General features: G+C 44.6%; 1 protein-coding gene across 2 annotated transcripts in view; it reads right to left on the bottom strand.

Annotated features, from left to right (window-relative positions):
- Positions 1-18,067, bottom strand: part of LOC146183235 (papilin-like) — a 113,612-nt gene that overhangs the window by 88,507 nt on the left and 7,038 nt on the right. For both annotated transcript variants that reach the window (XM_084609098.1, XM_084609097.1), the window contains exons 2-3: positions 14,558-14,616; positions 1,432-1,550 (exon numbers count right to left, since the gene is read on the bottom strand). In XM_084609098.1, coding sequence (XP_084465224.1) covers positions 1,432-1,550; positions 14,558-14,616 — 178 coding nt within the window. The remainder of the gene's footprint in view (positions 1-1,431; positions 1,551-14,557; positions 14,617-18,067) is intronic.

The raw sequence follows: 18,067 nt of genomic DNA, 5'->3' as shown, positions 1-18,067 counted from the left end.
AGGTATGACGCTTGCAAATTAAATGCGAGCAGGCAAAAAGCAAACTCTTGCCAACTCTTGCCGAGTTCAGCGCGTTGCGTCACATAGCATGAACAATGTGAAGCTTTTTTTTTGCATTCCTTCTCTATCCAGGCACGCTGGCGTTGTCCTAAATCCAGTGTAGGTGTCTTTAGGTTTACGTAGACACTTGAGTCATCTAGCTCTGTTTGTTTTCTAAGATGCTCCTCACCCTCAGAGGAGACGGCAGTACAGCCAAACTACATTTGCTACAGGTCGGAAAGCGAAGTAGATGAAATGAAAGACAACAGTGAACAACACAAATCAACTATCAGCAATATAAGGTGTGTGAATGTGCATGTAAATTTAAACAAGATTCCCGAGTTGAACACTCATGAGAGTGGGAAACTCAAATTTTGAGACATTCTGAAAGATTTGACTGTCATGAGGCAAATCAATGTGCAGTTATACCGAACTCGATTATTATTAGCGACATAACATGCATATAGATTCACATACAGCTCCACATTTTATTGAAAAAGAACGACAGATGTGACTAACAATCTGTAAATCCTTGCTACAGGATTTGTTTTCAGGAATATGACAGCCCAATAGATTTAAGAGAGTTTGAGGCCATTCACTCAATAACTATGAAAAGACTGGCAATGAATGTCAAAACGACTGAAAGATATATTAAAGGAAGTTGGAACGGGACAAAGCAAAATGCAATAGTTTACTGGTAATACCTCAGTAAACTCTCGATTTCCTCAGCACACTTTTAATCTAAGTCGGTCAACGAGCAGCAGCAGTATTCGACTAAGACTATGCTTAATAATTTATTAGGGGTGCCGTAATTAATACTAATTAATAATTAATACGGCGAAAGAATTGAGGGAAACTTCAGACACTTAACCTTGGCCTTTAAGGGTATACGACGGGACAACGTTACTTCCGTTTGCCGTTCCGCATTTCGAATCTTTGTTCTCGTAGATGGACTTTGCTAGTCGCCTAGTTAGTGATTCTTTAATTTGGGCATCTATTACCCCGCACATAGCCCTTAGCATACAGTTTCAAGATATCACATCGCATTAAACACCGCCCCACATAGATAAAAAACCTCGCTTTAACCAAGCCGTAATAACGTGCCTGCGTGGGCCAGTTTGTCTAATTCACGACCGAAGAGTCCTGAAAGGCTTGATCACGATTTGATCCTCCAATCTCAAACGCAAAGCACGGTCACGTCACGTCACGCAGGGAGGTCACAGAAATTACGGGCGCTAAAACGGGTTGTGTCAGACAAAAACTATCATACGGCTGGATGCCTTGGCCAAATAGGAGGAAGAAGCGAGCCTCCACTGATATTTTCGTCCAAATATAACTCCCGGAAACATCTCTCTCGAACACAGCCCGTCAGATGAGAAAGCACTTACTTACCCTGCAAGTGCTGCGCTGAAAGCGAACGTGTTGGTGTCGAAGTCAAAACGCCAAGAGCCTTTCTGCAGGAGCACAGGACCATGCTTGCTCCGCAGGACCTCTCGCCAGTCCCCTGAGAACTGCGACGTCAAAGCAATGAGCGGAACGGTTCCGGCGTAGGCGAATTGAATTAACCGCCGCTGTTGCTCTGTGTTAGACCGACCGATATTTAATGGAAACTGCAAATAATCCTAGAAAACTTCGCTAAAACGGTTAGTCTTGAAAGCCTACCGTCCCCATCTACAGCGCGCAATACAGTGGCAACAAAAATAACATACCTAAGATAGAGCTACGCGTATTATTATTATTATTATTATTATTATTATTATTATTATTATTATTATTATTATTATTATTATTATTATTATTATTATTATTATTATTATTATTATTATTATTATTATTATTATTATTATTATTATTATTATTATTATTATTATTATTATTATTATTATTATTATTATTATAAGGCAATGTACCCGCCGCAGCGGCTCAGTGTTTAGTGTACTTGACTGCTGACCACGAGGACGCTGGGTTCGATAATAGCCATGACGACCGTGTTTTGATGGAGGTGAAACATAGGCGTCCATGTACTGTGCGATGTCGGCGTATGTTAAATCCAAGGTGGTGGAAATTTCCGGCGCCCTAGCTCCCCTGGGACGTCGCTCATCGCTGATGCGTCTTTGGGACGTTAAAAACTAGAAAGCAAACAGCAGACAATGTGCTAAAAATTTCTTACATCGGTTTTGTGTACCCATATCGACAGGTGAAAGAATATTTGGGCTTGGTCAAGGAAACCGCAATTAGGTTAGACCAATAATCACACTGCTGTATTTCTATGATGAGAAAACAGCCATTTTTAAGGACTGCAAGAAGTTTAAAGACGCCAAGACAAGCATATGTGAAGATTTTTGACAATAAACTGCAGAAAAGCCAGCTGCTCTCTCGTTCAGCGAAAACAGAAAAGTATGAGGGTGCGAAAGTCATTCCTGTACATGATAAACTTATTATCAGAGACCTCGTATTTTATTTATTGATTGATATATACATTCAGGGTATACATTACTGAAACACCCCTGTTCAGGTATTGCATGAGGGGGAGTGCGTATTTATAGAAGTCGATGTTTCAGAGCGACAACTATTTCAACACAAAAGCAGAATTTCATGTCGTGCCGGGCATTTGAGCTTCAACCAACCTCAAAGTCGAAACTCAAGGTCAAACTACAGTAACATCAGTATGGACACATGACCTTGACCCATTACTTTTGACCTTCAGTGCCAGAGCCACCTGTCAGGAGGCAGTTGGTAGTTGGCAGATGACATGGCCGATATCTGATTAGTTGATGACTTGCCTGACGCAACGATACCACATGTTGTCACAAAGCTGCGAGGAACTACCAACTCGGGAGTCTCATTTGAGGCGGGAGGATGGGATAGGAATCTACCTTCCGGGGCTCTTGAATGCCGAGTCAGGCACGCTGTATACTCCTAGGCTATGCAGACACGTGCTTGGTTAAAGCGGAGCATCATATCTATGTCGGGTGTTTTTCTTTCTTATTTTTTCAATAACCCCTTGAGGTACGCAGCATAAGTATGGTGAACTGCGCTGATAGGAAGTCGACTGCAGTCCTCGTCTCTCTGGTCGTCCAGTACTGAAACATGCAGCCGACTTGTGAGTCTCTAGCAGAGCCCTTCTCAACAGAGCGGGTGACAAGCAAACGAAAAAATTGGGAATCATTATGAATGCACAAAGCACAGTTGAGAGAAACATCTGAATGTTTATTTGTACTTTACGACCCTCATATCGTTGGCATAAGAGAAACCTGCTTTCACTAAGATATCTGATGACAATGTATTTCCCAATTCATATAATGCAGAGTCGCGAGTAACATTTGGGGAGGTGGGGCGAGCTGGGATGCACTTAAGCTCCACCTTTAAGGGCTCAACGCGAAAGCGTTAATGGTTCCCGTCTGCCAGCTCCCCTCGCGGGCCCTCGTTCTCGCACGTGCATTTTGAGACTAGCTTAGTAACTCACCCCAATTTGTGACTCCGTTATCTCACAAATGCTCGTTAGCGTACAGTCGTCAGCTACCGCATTATGTGGAAAAGCGCCTGACATTATATTCACCTTTTCACACACTCTTTTGCCAACTGCGAGAAGTAAGGGCGACCTGGTCAAATCAGGATGAGGCGCATCACATGATTGTGCCTTTAAGGAATACCTTTAAGGAATAAAACTGAACTGAACTGAACTGAATTGTGTTCCTACGCGCCTGCACGACCACGCTGTAAAATTGTGGTAGGAACGCATCGTGGTGTGGGCGTCATACTGATTGGCCTAGGTAGCCCTTACCTTTCGTGGTGCTGCATCAAGTCCAGCTCTCTAGGAAATCAATTTCAATTGTGGACAACTGTTGAATACTGTAAGGTGCCTCTATGAAAAGTTTACGGGAAGCAGTACAGCCGGTGTTTTTTACGTTTGTCCTACTCTCGCCTAGAGTAGTTAAGGCTGCCTTAATTTTGGACGATAGCAATAACGTTATTGGCAAAATAACTACGAGGACCCCAAAAGGAGGTACTTGCGTGTATTTATTGTTATAATGCAATAAGACATGAGAAAAAACTGCGTTCATAAACAACTTCACGATGAAAAATGCACTTGTCCAGAATTTCTCCGCACGAACAGCTTATGTAGCGGAACGTACTTAGCTTTTAGAAGGTAACAGAGAATCCCCACTTTCACGTACAAGCTGTGCAATCGACTGTGTCTGTATCGTGATCGAAGGTTTCAGGGTTCGATCATCACCACCGAGATATTGACAAGGCCAGCGCACCTCAACAGCCTACGTCACTACTGTGGATGGGCGATATTGGCCTCGAGATCGAACAGAGTCGCCACCTAGCGGCATAGCGGCGAAGCCTACCCAGTGTGGATGCGTGTTCGTATCGAGGGCCAGCCCGCAGTGATTTACGTGCGCGCGTGCGGCGTGTACAAGAGAGCTTTTTGTTTGTTTCGCGGTTCCTGTGCGCTTTTTCTCACCTGTCCACCCCTTGCAAAAGAAATATGAACAGGCTATTACCTCACGCTCCATTAGAAAAAATATATACTTGTTCATATCGAGTATGTAACGCTGCAGAAAGGACACCATCAGTCGCAGTCTTCGGCGCTTGAGATTCTTTGACAAGCGGTGTCTCAAACGAAGCGCTGCTGTCGTTAGGCGCCGCGTCAAAGCAAGACAGGTCTCTTATTATGTTGAAATGTTGCTTGCCCGACTATTTTGTCTTAGTTTTGTATAAAGATTACTGTGACTAGTTATATACTTCCCTCACATACCACCATAACATCATCTGTTATCCTGTTTTTGTTTTACCCTGATTTGCTTCCACATCCCCCCCTATGTAATGCCCTATTTGGCCTTTAGGGTATTTCATATAAATAAATAATGCAAACTCTCAAAAAACGCATCTCCCCGTTTCTGTTTAGAACACCGCAACTACTGAAACATGCGACCGCAGACTGCTGCATAGCAAAATCCAATTTGAACACGCCACTCTGTGCCTTATGTATCCACGATCTTTGTCTGAGTTTCTTTTCTTTTTTTTTTTTTTTTTTTTGCTGTTAATCCTCTGTCGCGGTGTCGCAGTGGTAGGGGCGCTCGACTGCTGATTTCGAGAAGGGGGTTCGATACCGGCCGTTTCGAAAGGCGCTCCTCGGTTGTAGGATTTGGCTGCATGTTCAAACAATCCCACGTGGTCAACGACGCTGAGGCCCGCCCATACATCATCCGTCATATAGCCGATGTCGCATGGCGGATTAAACCCATATATGCATTTTATTTCTTTTTTTTTTTCTGTTGAAGGCTTCTGCGCATCCGTAGCAGTGGTAATGAGCACAATTCGCTTTAGAGAAATGCTCGAACGTTTGAGAAACAAATCTTCCCAGCACCTGTTACACTAAAGATTACATAACACCCATAGATCAATGTACACTGGTAGCCCATTATAATCACTAAAACCCCTTTTCGTCTGTGCTGTCTTTCAAGCAAACTGGTTGTTTCTGACAAGGGTAGTAAAATAGCTTCATACTGGCTTAACCATCGGTGTTTAGTTCGGGAATAAATTAAATATTTATAGTCACATGATAAGATGAACTCCATTTCTTTAAGGATAGTGTTATATACGGCACCTGTTTTGGAAGCAAACGACAGAACCGTCCCAAGTCACTGCTCAAAAGTAATTACAATGATAAAGAAGTGTTCAGCCTTCAAAATTCATTGCCAGAACATGACAGCTAACCAAGCGCAGTTTTTACGATGTCTTTGCAGCTACTGATTCGTAGCTTGCACTTTAACGTAATTGAAAATTAATCGCTGATAGTCCTAAATTTTGTCAAGAGTGTAAACGTTCTCTTGAAATTCATTGTCACTGAAAAAGAAATAATTACACTACTAATTTACCACTTATAAACATCACACACATCCAAAACTCATTATACTTCCCTCAGTTTCAAGAAATCATTTACAGTCATTTCACAGTGCAACACCAGATTATCTGCCGCAGGAAGCATCCGCCCGGCAAACTCATTCACTCACCGCTCTACACATAACCAGTCAACTTTCCTGTGCGGCGAGGTTTCTTGTGCAGTGTCGGCGTAATCTCATTCTTGGGGAATAGAATTGTGCCTGGTTGTCTAGCCAAAGTTTATGTCCACTCAGTCTACGGCAACCCACCGGGCAGTACGATGTCAGCGCTGCACTTAACCTGCTTAATCCTCGAGTCAAGTACGATATAATGAACCAGGCTGCCTCGATTCATTCTAAAGTACTGCAGGTCAGAGCACGAACCTTGTATCTCCGTAGGCTTAACACTAAATTTGAGACACGCGCACGCTGTTGAAAAGGCGATATGTCATTTTCAGGCCCAAGTATCAGGTCTGTAAGCACCGTACAACGCAAAAAGCGTGCAAAGCGATGCCAGTAAATCTAAAAGACGGATGGTTGCGTATCTTGTTTTCGTAAAATGCACGCATCTTATTTTTTTCCTTTTTTTTTTTTTTTTTTTTGCTATGCCGAAATCCGCGAATTTTTTTCTGCAATATTGGAAGACTCTAAACAGTAAATCGCTAATGCATTGCACTTTTTCATCGCCAACAAATCTACCGTAAACTCGGAAGCAGACATACGCCGCTTGCATTTCTGCGAGCGCCGCCGGCTGCCGATCCCCACTATCGGAGCGACGGTGGCGAAACCTCTAGGTCGATTTCGCGGCAAATACTCATCATCGTCTCCTCTAGGCCTCAGGTCATCCTCAAGAATAAATGTTTATGAATGAATGAATGAATGAATGAATGAATGAATGAATGAATGAATGAATGAATGAATGAATGAATGAATGAATTCATCGCGATCATGATGATCACGCTCCGCGTAATCATCTGCCTGCTGCGCAACTGAGAATATAAGCCGCGGCGCGTGCGCTCTCTAGATTGACACGCAATGGATGAAGAGGCGGACGACGAGCGCACGTACTGTGAATGGCATCAGCGGAGGCTACCTGAAGAAACGTCGATGGATTCAGGACTCATTGCATTGCGCGAGGCCGCCTGACAACGTGCGACTGAATCAAGGAAGACTAAGCGAGTGACGGAGACCCCTCAAGAGCGGAAAGAGAGCCTCGCTAAGCAGCGGCGCCAAATCTCGGATCGGCAAAGACGCCGAGTCGCTGTCGAACTACAGGGAGAAGACCGCCCAATCGTAGAGCAAGAAGGAGTCGAGCGAGTGTATAAATGTGAAGTTCGACTTTAATTTGGCATCAGAGCCTCACGTTCAGACTCCCCAATGAGGAATCGCCATTGACCTTGAGAACAAAAGACAGACCATTACGCCTAGATAATGCATATCCAAAATTGAGACGGCAAATTACTTTACAACCCACCGATCGGTATTTGGGTCTACAGGGTGTAACACTGAACAAACATGTGACTTACACGCATCGAAAATCGCAACAGTGTCTCAGTTGTTTAACCGATACAGCCTAACATATCGGATAACCAAGTTCGACCAAGCCAAACCCTAGCTTTCGCAACGTATATGCTGGCAGAGCTGAGCTAAGCTATTGCAATTTTTTTTACAGCTCTCTCGACCACTCTCGTTTGTTTGTTTTGTTTTTCTTAAATTCAAAATTGCTCCCGCGGGAGACTAGTTGATATAGCTTATTTGCCATTACTTTCAGGAAAAGCTTAACCTGCGAGTTTCGTCCTCGCATTGATGGGAATGAAAGTATATTGCGCAACCTGTTTTTTGATAAGACAGTACTACTATTCTACTGCTGCTTCTGCAGTACTGCTTCAAAACCTTAACCATGACGCTGTTAACATTCTGCATAGATTATGTCAGAAGATTTGGACAACCCTGCAGTGGCCACAGGATTGGAGGAGGTCAGTTTACATCCCCATTCCAAAGAAAGGCAGTGCCAAAGATTGTTCCAACTACCGCACGATCGCGCTTATTTCGCATGCTAGCAAGGTGATGTTGAAAATCCTCCAAGGTAGGCTGCAGCAGTATGTGGATCGGGAGCTTCCGGACGTGCAAGCTGGGTTTCGCAAGGGCAGATGAACTAGAGACCAAATTGCTAACCTTCGCTGGATCATGGAAAAAGCAAGAGAGTTCCAGAAACCCATCTACTTCTGCTTTATTGATTATGCGAAAGCGTTTGACTGCGTAGATCACAGCAGATTGTGGCAAGCTCTCCAAGAGATGGGAGATCCAATTCACATGATCTGTCTCCTCAGGAACCTGTATGAAGGGCAAGAGGCCACAGTCAGAACTGGGAATGGTCTTACTGATTGGTTTCCGATCGAGAAAGGAGTGAGGCAAGGCTGCATACTGTCGCCCTGCCTATTTAACCTATATGCAGAGTGCATCATGAGGAAGGCCGGTCTGGACGAGTCTTCAGCTGGAGTGAAGATTGCTGGAAAACGTATCAACAACCTTAGATATGCGGATGATACCACTTTAATGGCAGAAAGTGAAGTGGAACTCAAGAGACTTCTGATGCGCGTACAAGAAGAGAGTGAGGAGTTCGGGCTTAAACATTAAAAAGACAAAGATCATGGCGTCTTGCCCTATCAAGTCTTGGAGCATCAACGGACAAGAAGTGGAAGCTGTGACAGATTTTCTGTTCTTGAGCTCCAAGATCACCTCGGAAGGAGACTGCAGCCATACAATTAGGAGACACCTGCTTCTGGAAAAGAGAGCAATGGTTAGCCTTGACCGCCTAGTAAAGAGCAGAGACATTAGTCTGCCAACCAAGATCCGTATAACTCGTGCTATGGTCTTTCCAGTTGTGATGTATGGATGCGAGAGTTGGACTGTGAAAAAGGCTGACCGCCGAAGAATTGACGCGTTTGAATTGTGGTGCTGGCGAAGACTCTTGAGAGTTCCTTGGACTGCCAGACGATCAAATCAGTCGATATTATCGACCATAAACCCTGACTGCTCATTGCAGGGTCAAATTCTAAAGTTAAAGCTCAGCTACTTTGGTCATCTGATGAGAAGAGAGGAGTCGCTGGAGAAAGATTTGATGTTGGGAAAGGTTGAGGGTCGCCGGAGAAGGGGTAGGCAGCGAACGCGATGGTTAGATGGCATCCTCGAGGCACTGCAGATGAAGTTATGTGATGTTAGGAAGATAGTGAGAGACCGGAAAGCGTGGCGTGACATAGTCCATAGGGCCACGAAGAGTCGGACACGACTGAACGACTGAACTGAACTGAACTACTATAATACAAACCCCAATTATATCGATCAAATTTATTTTAAAAAATGAATCAATACCTTATGGCCATTACCACTTAGAGAAGCCGAGTTGTAGTTAATGGAGGTATGCGAGAATTCCAGTGCCGTTACTCAGGCGAATTGTAGCTAGCATGTCAGCAATAATGATAAAGCGTCATCAGGTCGCAGGAAGCCCAACATCCCAAAGCGACTCAAGCTATGAGGGACGCCGTAGTGAAGAGCTCTGGAAATTTAGATCACATCTGGTTCTTTAATATGCACTGACATCGCACAGCACACGGGTGCCTGGCTTTTCGCCCCCATCAAAAACAGCCGTCGCGGCCGGATTCAATCCTGCATCCTTGGGCACAGTAGTTGAGCACCTATAACCACTGCACCACCACGCGGGGCTCTTTGAGAAGTGTTCCAAAAAGAAGAGATTAGCAAAACTCGGCTCTCGTATCATTCATTTGAAGCGACGACTAAGACATGCACGGGAAATGTGCCATAGAATTCCTGTACTAGTTGCCACCCTTTGTACGCGGGGGAAAAAAGAGAAAACAAGCCAAAACAGTATTTCGTTTTCCTACGGCACTGATTGATTACTTGGAGAATTTTCCTAAATAGCTGTTGGTGGTGCATGGCCGGTAGAGTTTCCCTTCTATAGTAAGAGGCACTTTATCACGAGAACGTCTGTGGCAATACGATGATGGAGGCTGACGTATTTAACAAATTATTTGCCTCCGTTTTACTTCCACAGTTTAATCGAGCCCCGATAGAAGTGTCATGCGAGATGTAGGGTGATAACAGTCACATGGTTTCAGCTCTGTGACGCGAATTTCGACTTCTTATTGGCTTCTGCGGTTTCGTTCGTGTAAGCCAGTGGTTCTAATCAATGGATGTGTCGGGGACCCTTGTGAACTAGCGGAAGTGGTTGGGGGACCCCTTAAAACAGGGAGAGGCATCTTATGCGGACCCCTGCCGCAGTTCCGGGACCAGGTCGCGGGATTGGGGTGGAGTCAAGGCTAAACTGGCGTCTGAAAATGATGTCAGCATGCCACGGCCTGCAGAAGGCTTGGGGAAAAGGCAACGCGTCGGCGCCGTATGCATCCCGCAGAAGCGGTATGCATGCCGCTATTTGGGATCTGACTTCTCCCAACACCGCGCCGCTAGCTTGTAGAACTCTCGCGAGGATACATCGCGGCACCGTCCAGCAGTGCATCTATAGATCGAGTTTTACTGATGCCGGCGTCAACAAACGCCGCAGGGGCTCTCTCCCTCTCGCACGCCTCGCATTTCTTTCGCTTTGAGATACTAAAGTAAGCTTTGAACCTTCGTTTTTTTTTTGTTTGTGTGTGTGTGTGTGTGTGTGTGTGTGTGTGTGTGTGTGTGTGTGTGTGTGTGTGTGTGTGTGTGTGTGTGTGTGTGTGTGTGTGTGTGTGTGTGTGTGTGTGTGTGTGTGTGTGTGTGTGTGTGTGTGTGTGTGTGTGTGTGTGTGTGTGTGTGTGTGTGTGTGTGTGTGTGTGTGTGTGTGTGTGTGTGTGTGTGTGTGTGTGTGTGTTGTGTGTGTGTGTGTGTGTGTGCGTGCGTGCGTGCGTGCGTGCGTGTTTGTGTGTGTGTGCGTGCGTGTGTGTGTGTGTGCGTGTGTGTGTGTGTGTGCGTGCGTGCGTGCGTGCGTGCGTGCGTGCGTGCGTGCGTGCGTGCGTGCGGCCGCGGGTTTCACGGACCCTCTGGGTTCCGCCGACTCCCATTTGAAAAATACTGGTGCAGGCAATGCTTGCAGGCGTGCGGCTTAAACACCCATTCCCTCAATACTAGCTACAGCGCTAATATCACTAGAAAAACGGTGTTCTGCGCCTTTTCAATGTGCAACAACTCAACTGGAGCCGGATGCAAAGTTTTCCGAGTGCCGTCGAGTAGTTAGCGGCGAGAAGTGCAGGCCGTTGATATCCACTGGCACATATTCGACGGCGAAATCAGCGATGAACTGTTGCCCTCAGTATGCCGGCGGAGAGCACGTCACTGCAGGAAGCGAACCGCAAGTTCGGGTGTGCCGTCTTCACGCTTCTGAGTCACGAGGACCTCATCTCATGACATGTTTTCTATATATAATTTTCTTTATATTGAACTACTTCGCGATACTCTTTGAAATTTGATATATCCGGGTTCTACTTGGAGCTATATGCAAGTTTAGCGCGGAAAAAAGCACACGTGTTATATACGCCAAAATCTTAACGAAAAAATGAAAGACGTTTTTGTTTTAAAATTTGACGAGATACAAGCATTAGAATTTATGAAACTTGTGGACTAAGCTTACCAAGTGGTTTTGCGCTCCATTTGAAGATATGACGTAATAAACTAATAAAGTCGTGTCGAATTTAGGCTTCTTTTCATAGCATCAAAGCAATGCGGCGAAACTATTCAATGGCACCATACTGATGTTTCAAATTCCAACTGTTTTCACCCAAGCCTTCTGCGAATCGCCCGATGCCACCATCAAACAACGTGTCGCTGCTTTACCTTTTGTGGCGTTGGGTTTCTTCCACAGGGCAAGCTATTATGCACTGGAACCATATCGCCTCTAGAGATGACGTCATCATCATGCTACTCTTCGCTGTGCCCTGAGGAGAAACCTGAATGCTAAAATATATTTGAGTCTAAAGTTGCTTTCGCACTAAGCTATTGTCTCACTTTTGCGGCCAGCCTTGGATGAACCAAATAATCAGCTTGCCTCTGTCATAAAAGCAACTAAGATTTCGAACGCCTAATCTTTTTTTTTTCTTTTCTTTTTTTTTACACTGAATCCCTCCTTGTTCCTTTTTGGGAACAACAGAATGAATAATAGATAACTCAGTTCATCAACTGAGAAGCCTGTTATTGTGTATGCTTAAACGTCATTAAAACACAGCCGAGGGAGGTCAATGACATCTTTGCTATAGATTCTGGTTCATTATAGCCACATGCGACCTCAGCTGCTCGATCGTTCTTCGGCTGGCTTCCTATCACTGTGTGCCTCGTTTTTAAAGCAACACCGTTAAAAGTCCCACTTTGCAGGCAGTCCGGGTTGTCGGCGTCATGAGAGAACAATCACAAGCATGGCGCGGAAAGGTGGAATAGTTAAAAGGTGGAATTGCTGAGCCCTGATTGGTTGGCTGTTTGTGTGACGTCACGACGCTACATGACACGGTAGGAGGTGCCAACTCGTAGGCTTCCCCTTTGAGATGCGAAGGTGAGATGGAAATACCGATACTTGTGCGTCCCGATACGCCACTCGATCCTAGGCTACGTGCACTTTAAGAAATGTGTGGGAAATTACTACCGGCATTTTTTTTTAATTTTGTTCCCCCCAGAGGAAATTCACCGAAATACGTTCACGAACTTGAAAAAAAAAATCAGTAATTCTCTGCTATAAAGCCGAAACCTTGGTTAGAAGGAAAACAATTGGAGCAACATATGTCGGCTGTTCAACTTGCTATTGCTAACTGATTCTTACTCAAATAGTGGACGCATGCTAACATGGTAGCAAAATTGTATGATACACGCGAAGGCGCTGTGCGCAGAACGGCTGCGTAACAATTTTGACACGAAAAAAAGGTAACCAGTGGCGCCACATTGAAATCCCTTAGTAGTGCCTATGAGCATATTGTGGGCCAAAAGCGAAAAGAGGAGTAACTTCTTGCTGCAGTGATATCTGGTGTATGCATGCCGTCGTCCCAGTCGCCGTTTGGGTGGACAGACAAGGGCTGTTGCAAGGCCAACTGTATGGGTGCCACTGAGTGTTGCAAACGTCCGCAGAGACTTTGAGCAATGGAGCTTAGTAAGCCTTTCGCCTTTAAAATGCTGTTTAGTGAAAGTAGTTTGTTTTTTGTTTTGTTTTTACATTCAGAAGCGAGTGCGAAATAATAGAAGAATTGGAAGAGATAAATGTAGACATAATCATAGACATTTTCTGTTAGCTGCAACAGAAGAGCGCGCGAAATGACGGAAAATTAATCAACCGAAACCGTACTATAACAAGTAATGTCTTTTAATTTACATAGATGTTCTGTTAGTCGTAAACAACAATGGACGTGAAATCGTAGAAAAATTAAAAACAGAAAACAAAGCAGAACAGGAAACTTCTGTATTTTTCGAGAAAACTTTTTTACGGTGTAGGCACAATTCGTATGCCTTGGTTAAAGCGGCGCTTTGTATCAGCTGTCGGGTCGTCTTCCAAATAGTGGGGTAGCTTACCGCTGTGTGCTAGTGATTAAATGTCAGTTAATACTGACACTGAGTAAGCGATTAATGAATAAACGTACAGCAAAGTGCATGCACGCGAACACAGATCCGGAAGGAGAATTTTGATTTTTCTTCCTCGCAGCTAGTTCCACTGCCAGCTTCCGCTTGGATTCGTTTCCCCGCATGACCCAAGGTCGCGGATGCCTTTCATCACTTCAACGCATCACAGCATGTAACTGGTGAAAAATGAGCACGCGAGGTTACCGAAGAGCCATTTGCTAATCTGATAAAAACACTCTCAACTGCTTCTAAGACAAATATTTGCAACTTCTTTCTTGTTTTTTTTTTTTCTTTTGATTTTTGTTTTTGTTTTTTTGCTTTTTTTTTTTTTCCAAACCAAGAATGACAGCGCTGGAGGTTGGTTCTTTGCTCCCGACGATTTTGACAGCCGGCTTTGATGTGAACCTTCTTTATCTGACGACACCTCTTCGTGCCCGATGCAGTCGCTCGGATCGTAGTCACGTTGTGGTCAACTGAAATCGTCTTTCGGGTTCGTTTTCAAGCACTGTCCCTGATATATCGACACGAGTGCACCCTGTACACGCCTCTTTGCCTGCTGCCCTTCCTAGTCACACTTCCCTGGTTGAATATACATCGAGGTTTGGCCTTACCCTCTCTTCGTGCGCAAGAAATTTCTACTTCGACTACCCTTCTCCCGTTGTACTCCTGCAACCAAGCATCGATATGGTTTGGTTTGGCTTGTGGGGTTTAACGTCCCAAAGCGACACAGGCTATGAGAGACGCTGTAGTGGAGGACTCCAGAAATTTCGACCACCTGGGGTTGTTTAACGTGCACTGACATCGCACAGCACACGGGCGCCTTGCTTTTCGCCTCCATCGAAAAGCTGCCGCCGAGGCCGGGATTCGATCCCGCGTCCTTGGGAACAGTAGTCGTGCGCCGTAACCACTGCGCCACCCCGGCGGCCAAGCATCGATATGACGAGAAAGCAAGCGTGTTCGCAAGGATAGCTGAGGAACGCTTCATTGTTGTGAGCATTCATGTTGCTCCCTGCAGTATATGCATCAGCACGAACCTGTCTGTAATCGAGGTCCTCGAGGGCACTGGCCGGCCTGGGGACACACACCAGGGCCTCTGAAAGCACAGAGAAAAGGCATGACTGCAGTTACTGGACGACGCCGTGGGGAATACATGTGTCCATAAGAGCAGGTAAATTCTTCGCGCCATACTCACAGCCCATCACAATGGTGCAACGTAACAGGTCCAACAGATTATCTGGAGTTGACAATTTACCCGGTACCTTCTATCGACTAATGACATTTTTTCGGACCTTCAACTTCTATCGATGTCCCACTTTGATTGCAAGCACGAACTTCTTCAACCATATTATTCTGCTCACTCAAAATTTTCAAAAAAGCGGGCCTGTTAGCCTCACACAAAATAACATGGAACTTCTTGGCAGAAGATGGCTCTGCTGTAATATCACAGGATGAGGTACACACTTTTTTTTTCGGCGTTGTTTAACAAGCGTAGCCCATAATAGCCCAGGAAAATAAAAGGAAACGTAATGTCAACCGCCAAACACCTCCGATCCTGAAATGCCTAAGATTTGAAATCCTAATGCCTAATCCTGAAATGCCTAATGCCAAAGAATTCGCAGAGGGCTCAAGTCAAAGTATAATGTCTTCGGCTCCTAGCGAACTCTGGACTTCGCAGGGAAATAAAAATTAAAGTTGTACGAAGGAAAATAAGGGTAAGAATTGCCCCATTAGCTGCGGTGGTTGTCGTAAACAAGTTGAGATTCTATATCCTTGTCATTGGGAACATGGGGCGATGTAGGAATAACTCGTTATGTATAAGCATGCGAATTTGCTAAAAGGATCCCTTGGTAGACTGTGTTAGAGGTAGCCTGAAATGAGACAAATCCCGCAACTACAAGCTGGTCATATCTTCAAGAACAATCGGAAACAAATCCCTAGGAAAAGCTTTGAAGCGTTCGTGATTGATGATAGCCTCAACGAATGTGTTAACATCAAGACGATTGCGCTACGCGTGCACCCAAACGAGTTGCTCAACCGCTAACATGCGCTAATTGTTGTTGCGCAAAACTACTTCATTTTCCTATGTTTTCTCTCATTTTCCTATGTTAGTGCCCTGCGGGTATAAATGCTCCCGCATCAAAACGTTTCCTTTTTAGTCAACGCTTCCTTTGTATCCCCTGCTTCTAATGTCTCGCCACTGCGCTGATAGTGTTTTCTTTCTTACACAGAGCTAGAATACGCTGACCACATGCCGAACTGCAATTGGGAAGCCTTATCCAGTACTATTTGCCTGAGACCGGCAATATAACCTTTAAACAGTGAGAATTACGCCACCGTATGCACATATATCTAAGGTGTAAAATACGCACATTTGTTGTCTGTATTCAACAAGCTTTGCTAACATATTGCGCCTGGTATTTACATAAGCACTTCAAGGCCAAGAAATTAATTTCTGCATTTTTTTTCTCTTTTTTGTAGTAGGATCGGTGTCTGAAATGAACTGAACTGCGCTGTCATGGTTCTGCAAGCCTTCCGCTGCCGTGTGGAAAGTTGCTGCAATATCCATTTTCGTTTTGTATAGCTAGCCCCCCAAAACACTCACGAAATGACACTTAGCGTCTTTATATCTTATTAAAGAGAAAGCAACAATATAGCAGCTCTCATAGGGTGTATAAATTTGCAGCAAAGCTCGCACAAAAGTAAATCAGCTGGCAAACCACTTATACAAAGTAACAAGCAATATGGTTCCGCGCGAGCCAACCTTTCTTACACTAATTTGCGGCGCCCATTCTACAAAGACTACTTCGACTAAAATTAGGGTCAGCTTTCAGAATCAAACGAAATAGTTTAAATGAGAGAAACAAAACCAGGCTGTATTATCCGTTTAGTTTTCGCTTTAACGTCGACAAAACAGCAAGTGTGTTTAACATGTGCTGCGTACATTCCTTCTCCTGAAGCTAATATTGCTGCTTTCTTTTTCTGGTAATTATCTTTGAATATATGGGTTTTCGCTTGATGCGGATGGCACGTGCACGTATGATTAGGCTACAAGGAATGTGCGTTACTTGTGAGTGTTCATTTAATGCTTTGCCCTTCGTGCAAAGTTTTGGCTTTTTTTCAGGCCAACAAGTATCTATTGAAGGGCGCCGTAGCGTTTTCGCTCAGGCAGTTGACAACTCTCCGCTACGTCATTGCCGCCCCCTGGTGCCCTTATGACGCGCACATTGTTCGTTTTGTAGCATCAGTTTCAGAGACTTGCGCAAAAGCACGACTTAGGGAGCCGAGCCACGCCTACTACTCATCCTAGAAGTACGGCTGAAGGCGTTTCGGCGCCGTGAACGCTGGCTCTGCCAGTTAAAAAAGATGTCCCCTTGGCAACACTTCAAGGAGTAACTCCGCTTAGAAATCGCGACCATTGACAAAGACGTTCATTTCCCACAAAGGCAAGACGATCGGTCTTCGTCAACGCCACGGCACGAATAATTGCCGCAGCTTTGCGCGCACACAAACTCCGACGGCTTCCTCGTGAGGGGTGCCGCTCATGCCTTGTCATGCGAAAATAACAGAAATAGATTATAAATGAAATGAAAAAGCTTTCAAATGCGGAGAAGCCACCCGAGGAGTGGAACTGTTTTGTGATGAAAATAAGTTCATTCTAACAATGATAGAGTTGAATATGCGCTTCTTTTATGCAGTCAAAATGTGTTAACAGTCGCGTGCCGATTGTTTAGAATTGATAGCTGAGTCAGTTGTTGGTGAATTTTTCTTTAAAATCCTGCGGAACAGAGAAAAGCACGACAAGGTACTGACAACTACAATATTCATTATAAACTCTCGTGATTCTATACAAATTATCTGCACCGTATACTTTTCATTTTATTTACCTGCTGCGTTGCGCAAAATAATTAACAGATAAGCACCCTGAAGAGTTGATGCAATGTCATATGGATATTATACATTTTTGCTAACTAATGGTCTCATTTAGTGCCACTAATTAGTTGTAGTAATTAGCAGTGCTAAGTTGTAAGAGTAAGTAATAGTGCAATAGCCCTATTAGCAAAGCTAAGTAATATTGCCACATACTACTGCGTAGTGCAGTGCTAATTATAGGTATTATTCCAAATAAGTGCTGCTGTAATGTAATGTATTGTTGCTGTCCCAGCTGTGAGGCGGTCGTGCAAGGCCTCAACCATCTATCGAAATGCGGCCGTCGCGGCTGTGATTCGATCCCTAGCCACTGCACCATACCACGGCGGGGCGATATGATAAAAAAAAAAAAAAGAAATGTGATGAAGTGTTTCGATGTAATCGAGAAGTTGTGTGAGACTTCGATAGTAGCTCTTAACTTTAATAAATCAAAGGGGTTATCGCTTTGGCGGCATCGGCTGGGATCCGGAGTGGTATTTTCTGATTGCGAACCTCAGTGAGATTCTTAAATCTCGTCCATTAAGTGAAAAACCCAGGCTTGGAGTGGTATGGAGCTGTCAGTGCTTGCAAGAGCACAAGCTTGCAACACCATCTTTGTTTCGAAACTCATCTACATA

This window comes from Amblyomma maculatum, chromosome 7 (assembly GCF_055883805.1).
Source record: "Amblyomma maculatum isolate TAMU_Amacu chromosome 7, ASM5588380v1, whole genome shotgun sequence".
In the NCBI taxonomy this organism is placed as follows: Eukaryota; Metazoa; Arthropoda; class Arachnida; order Ixodida; family Ixodidae; genus Amblyomma; species Amblyomma maculatum.
Note: the sequence above shows the minus strand (reverse complement) of the source record. Positions and strands in the feature narration are given on the sequence as shown.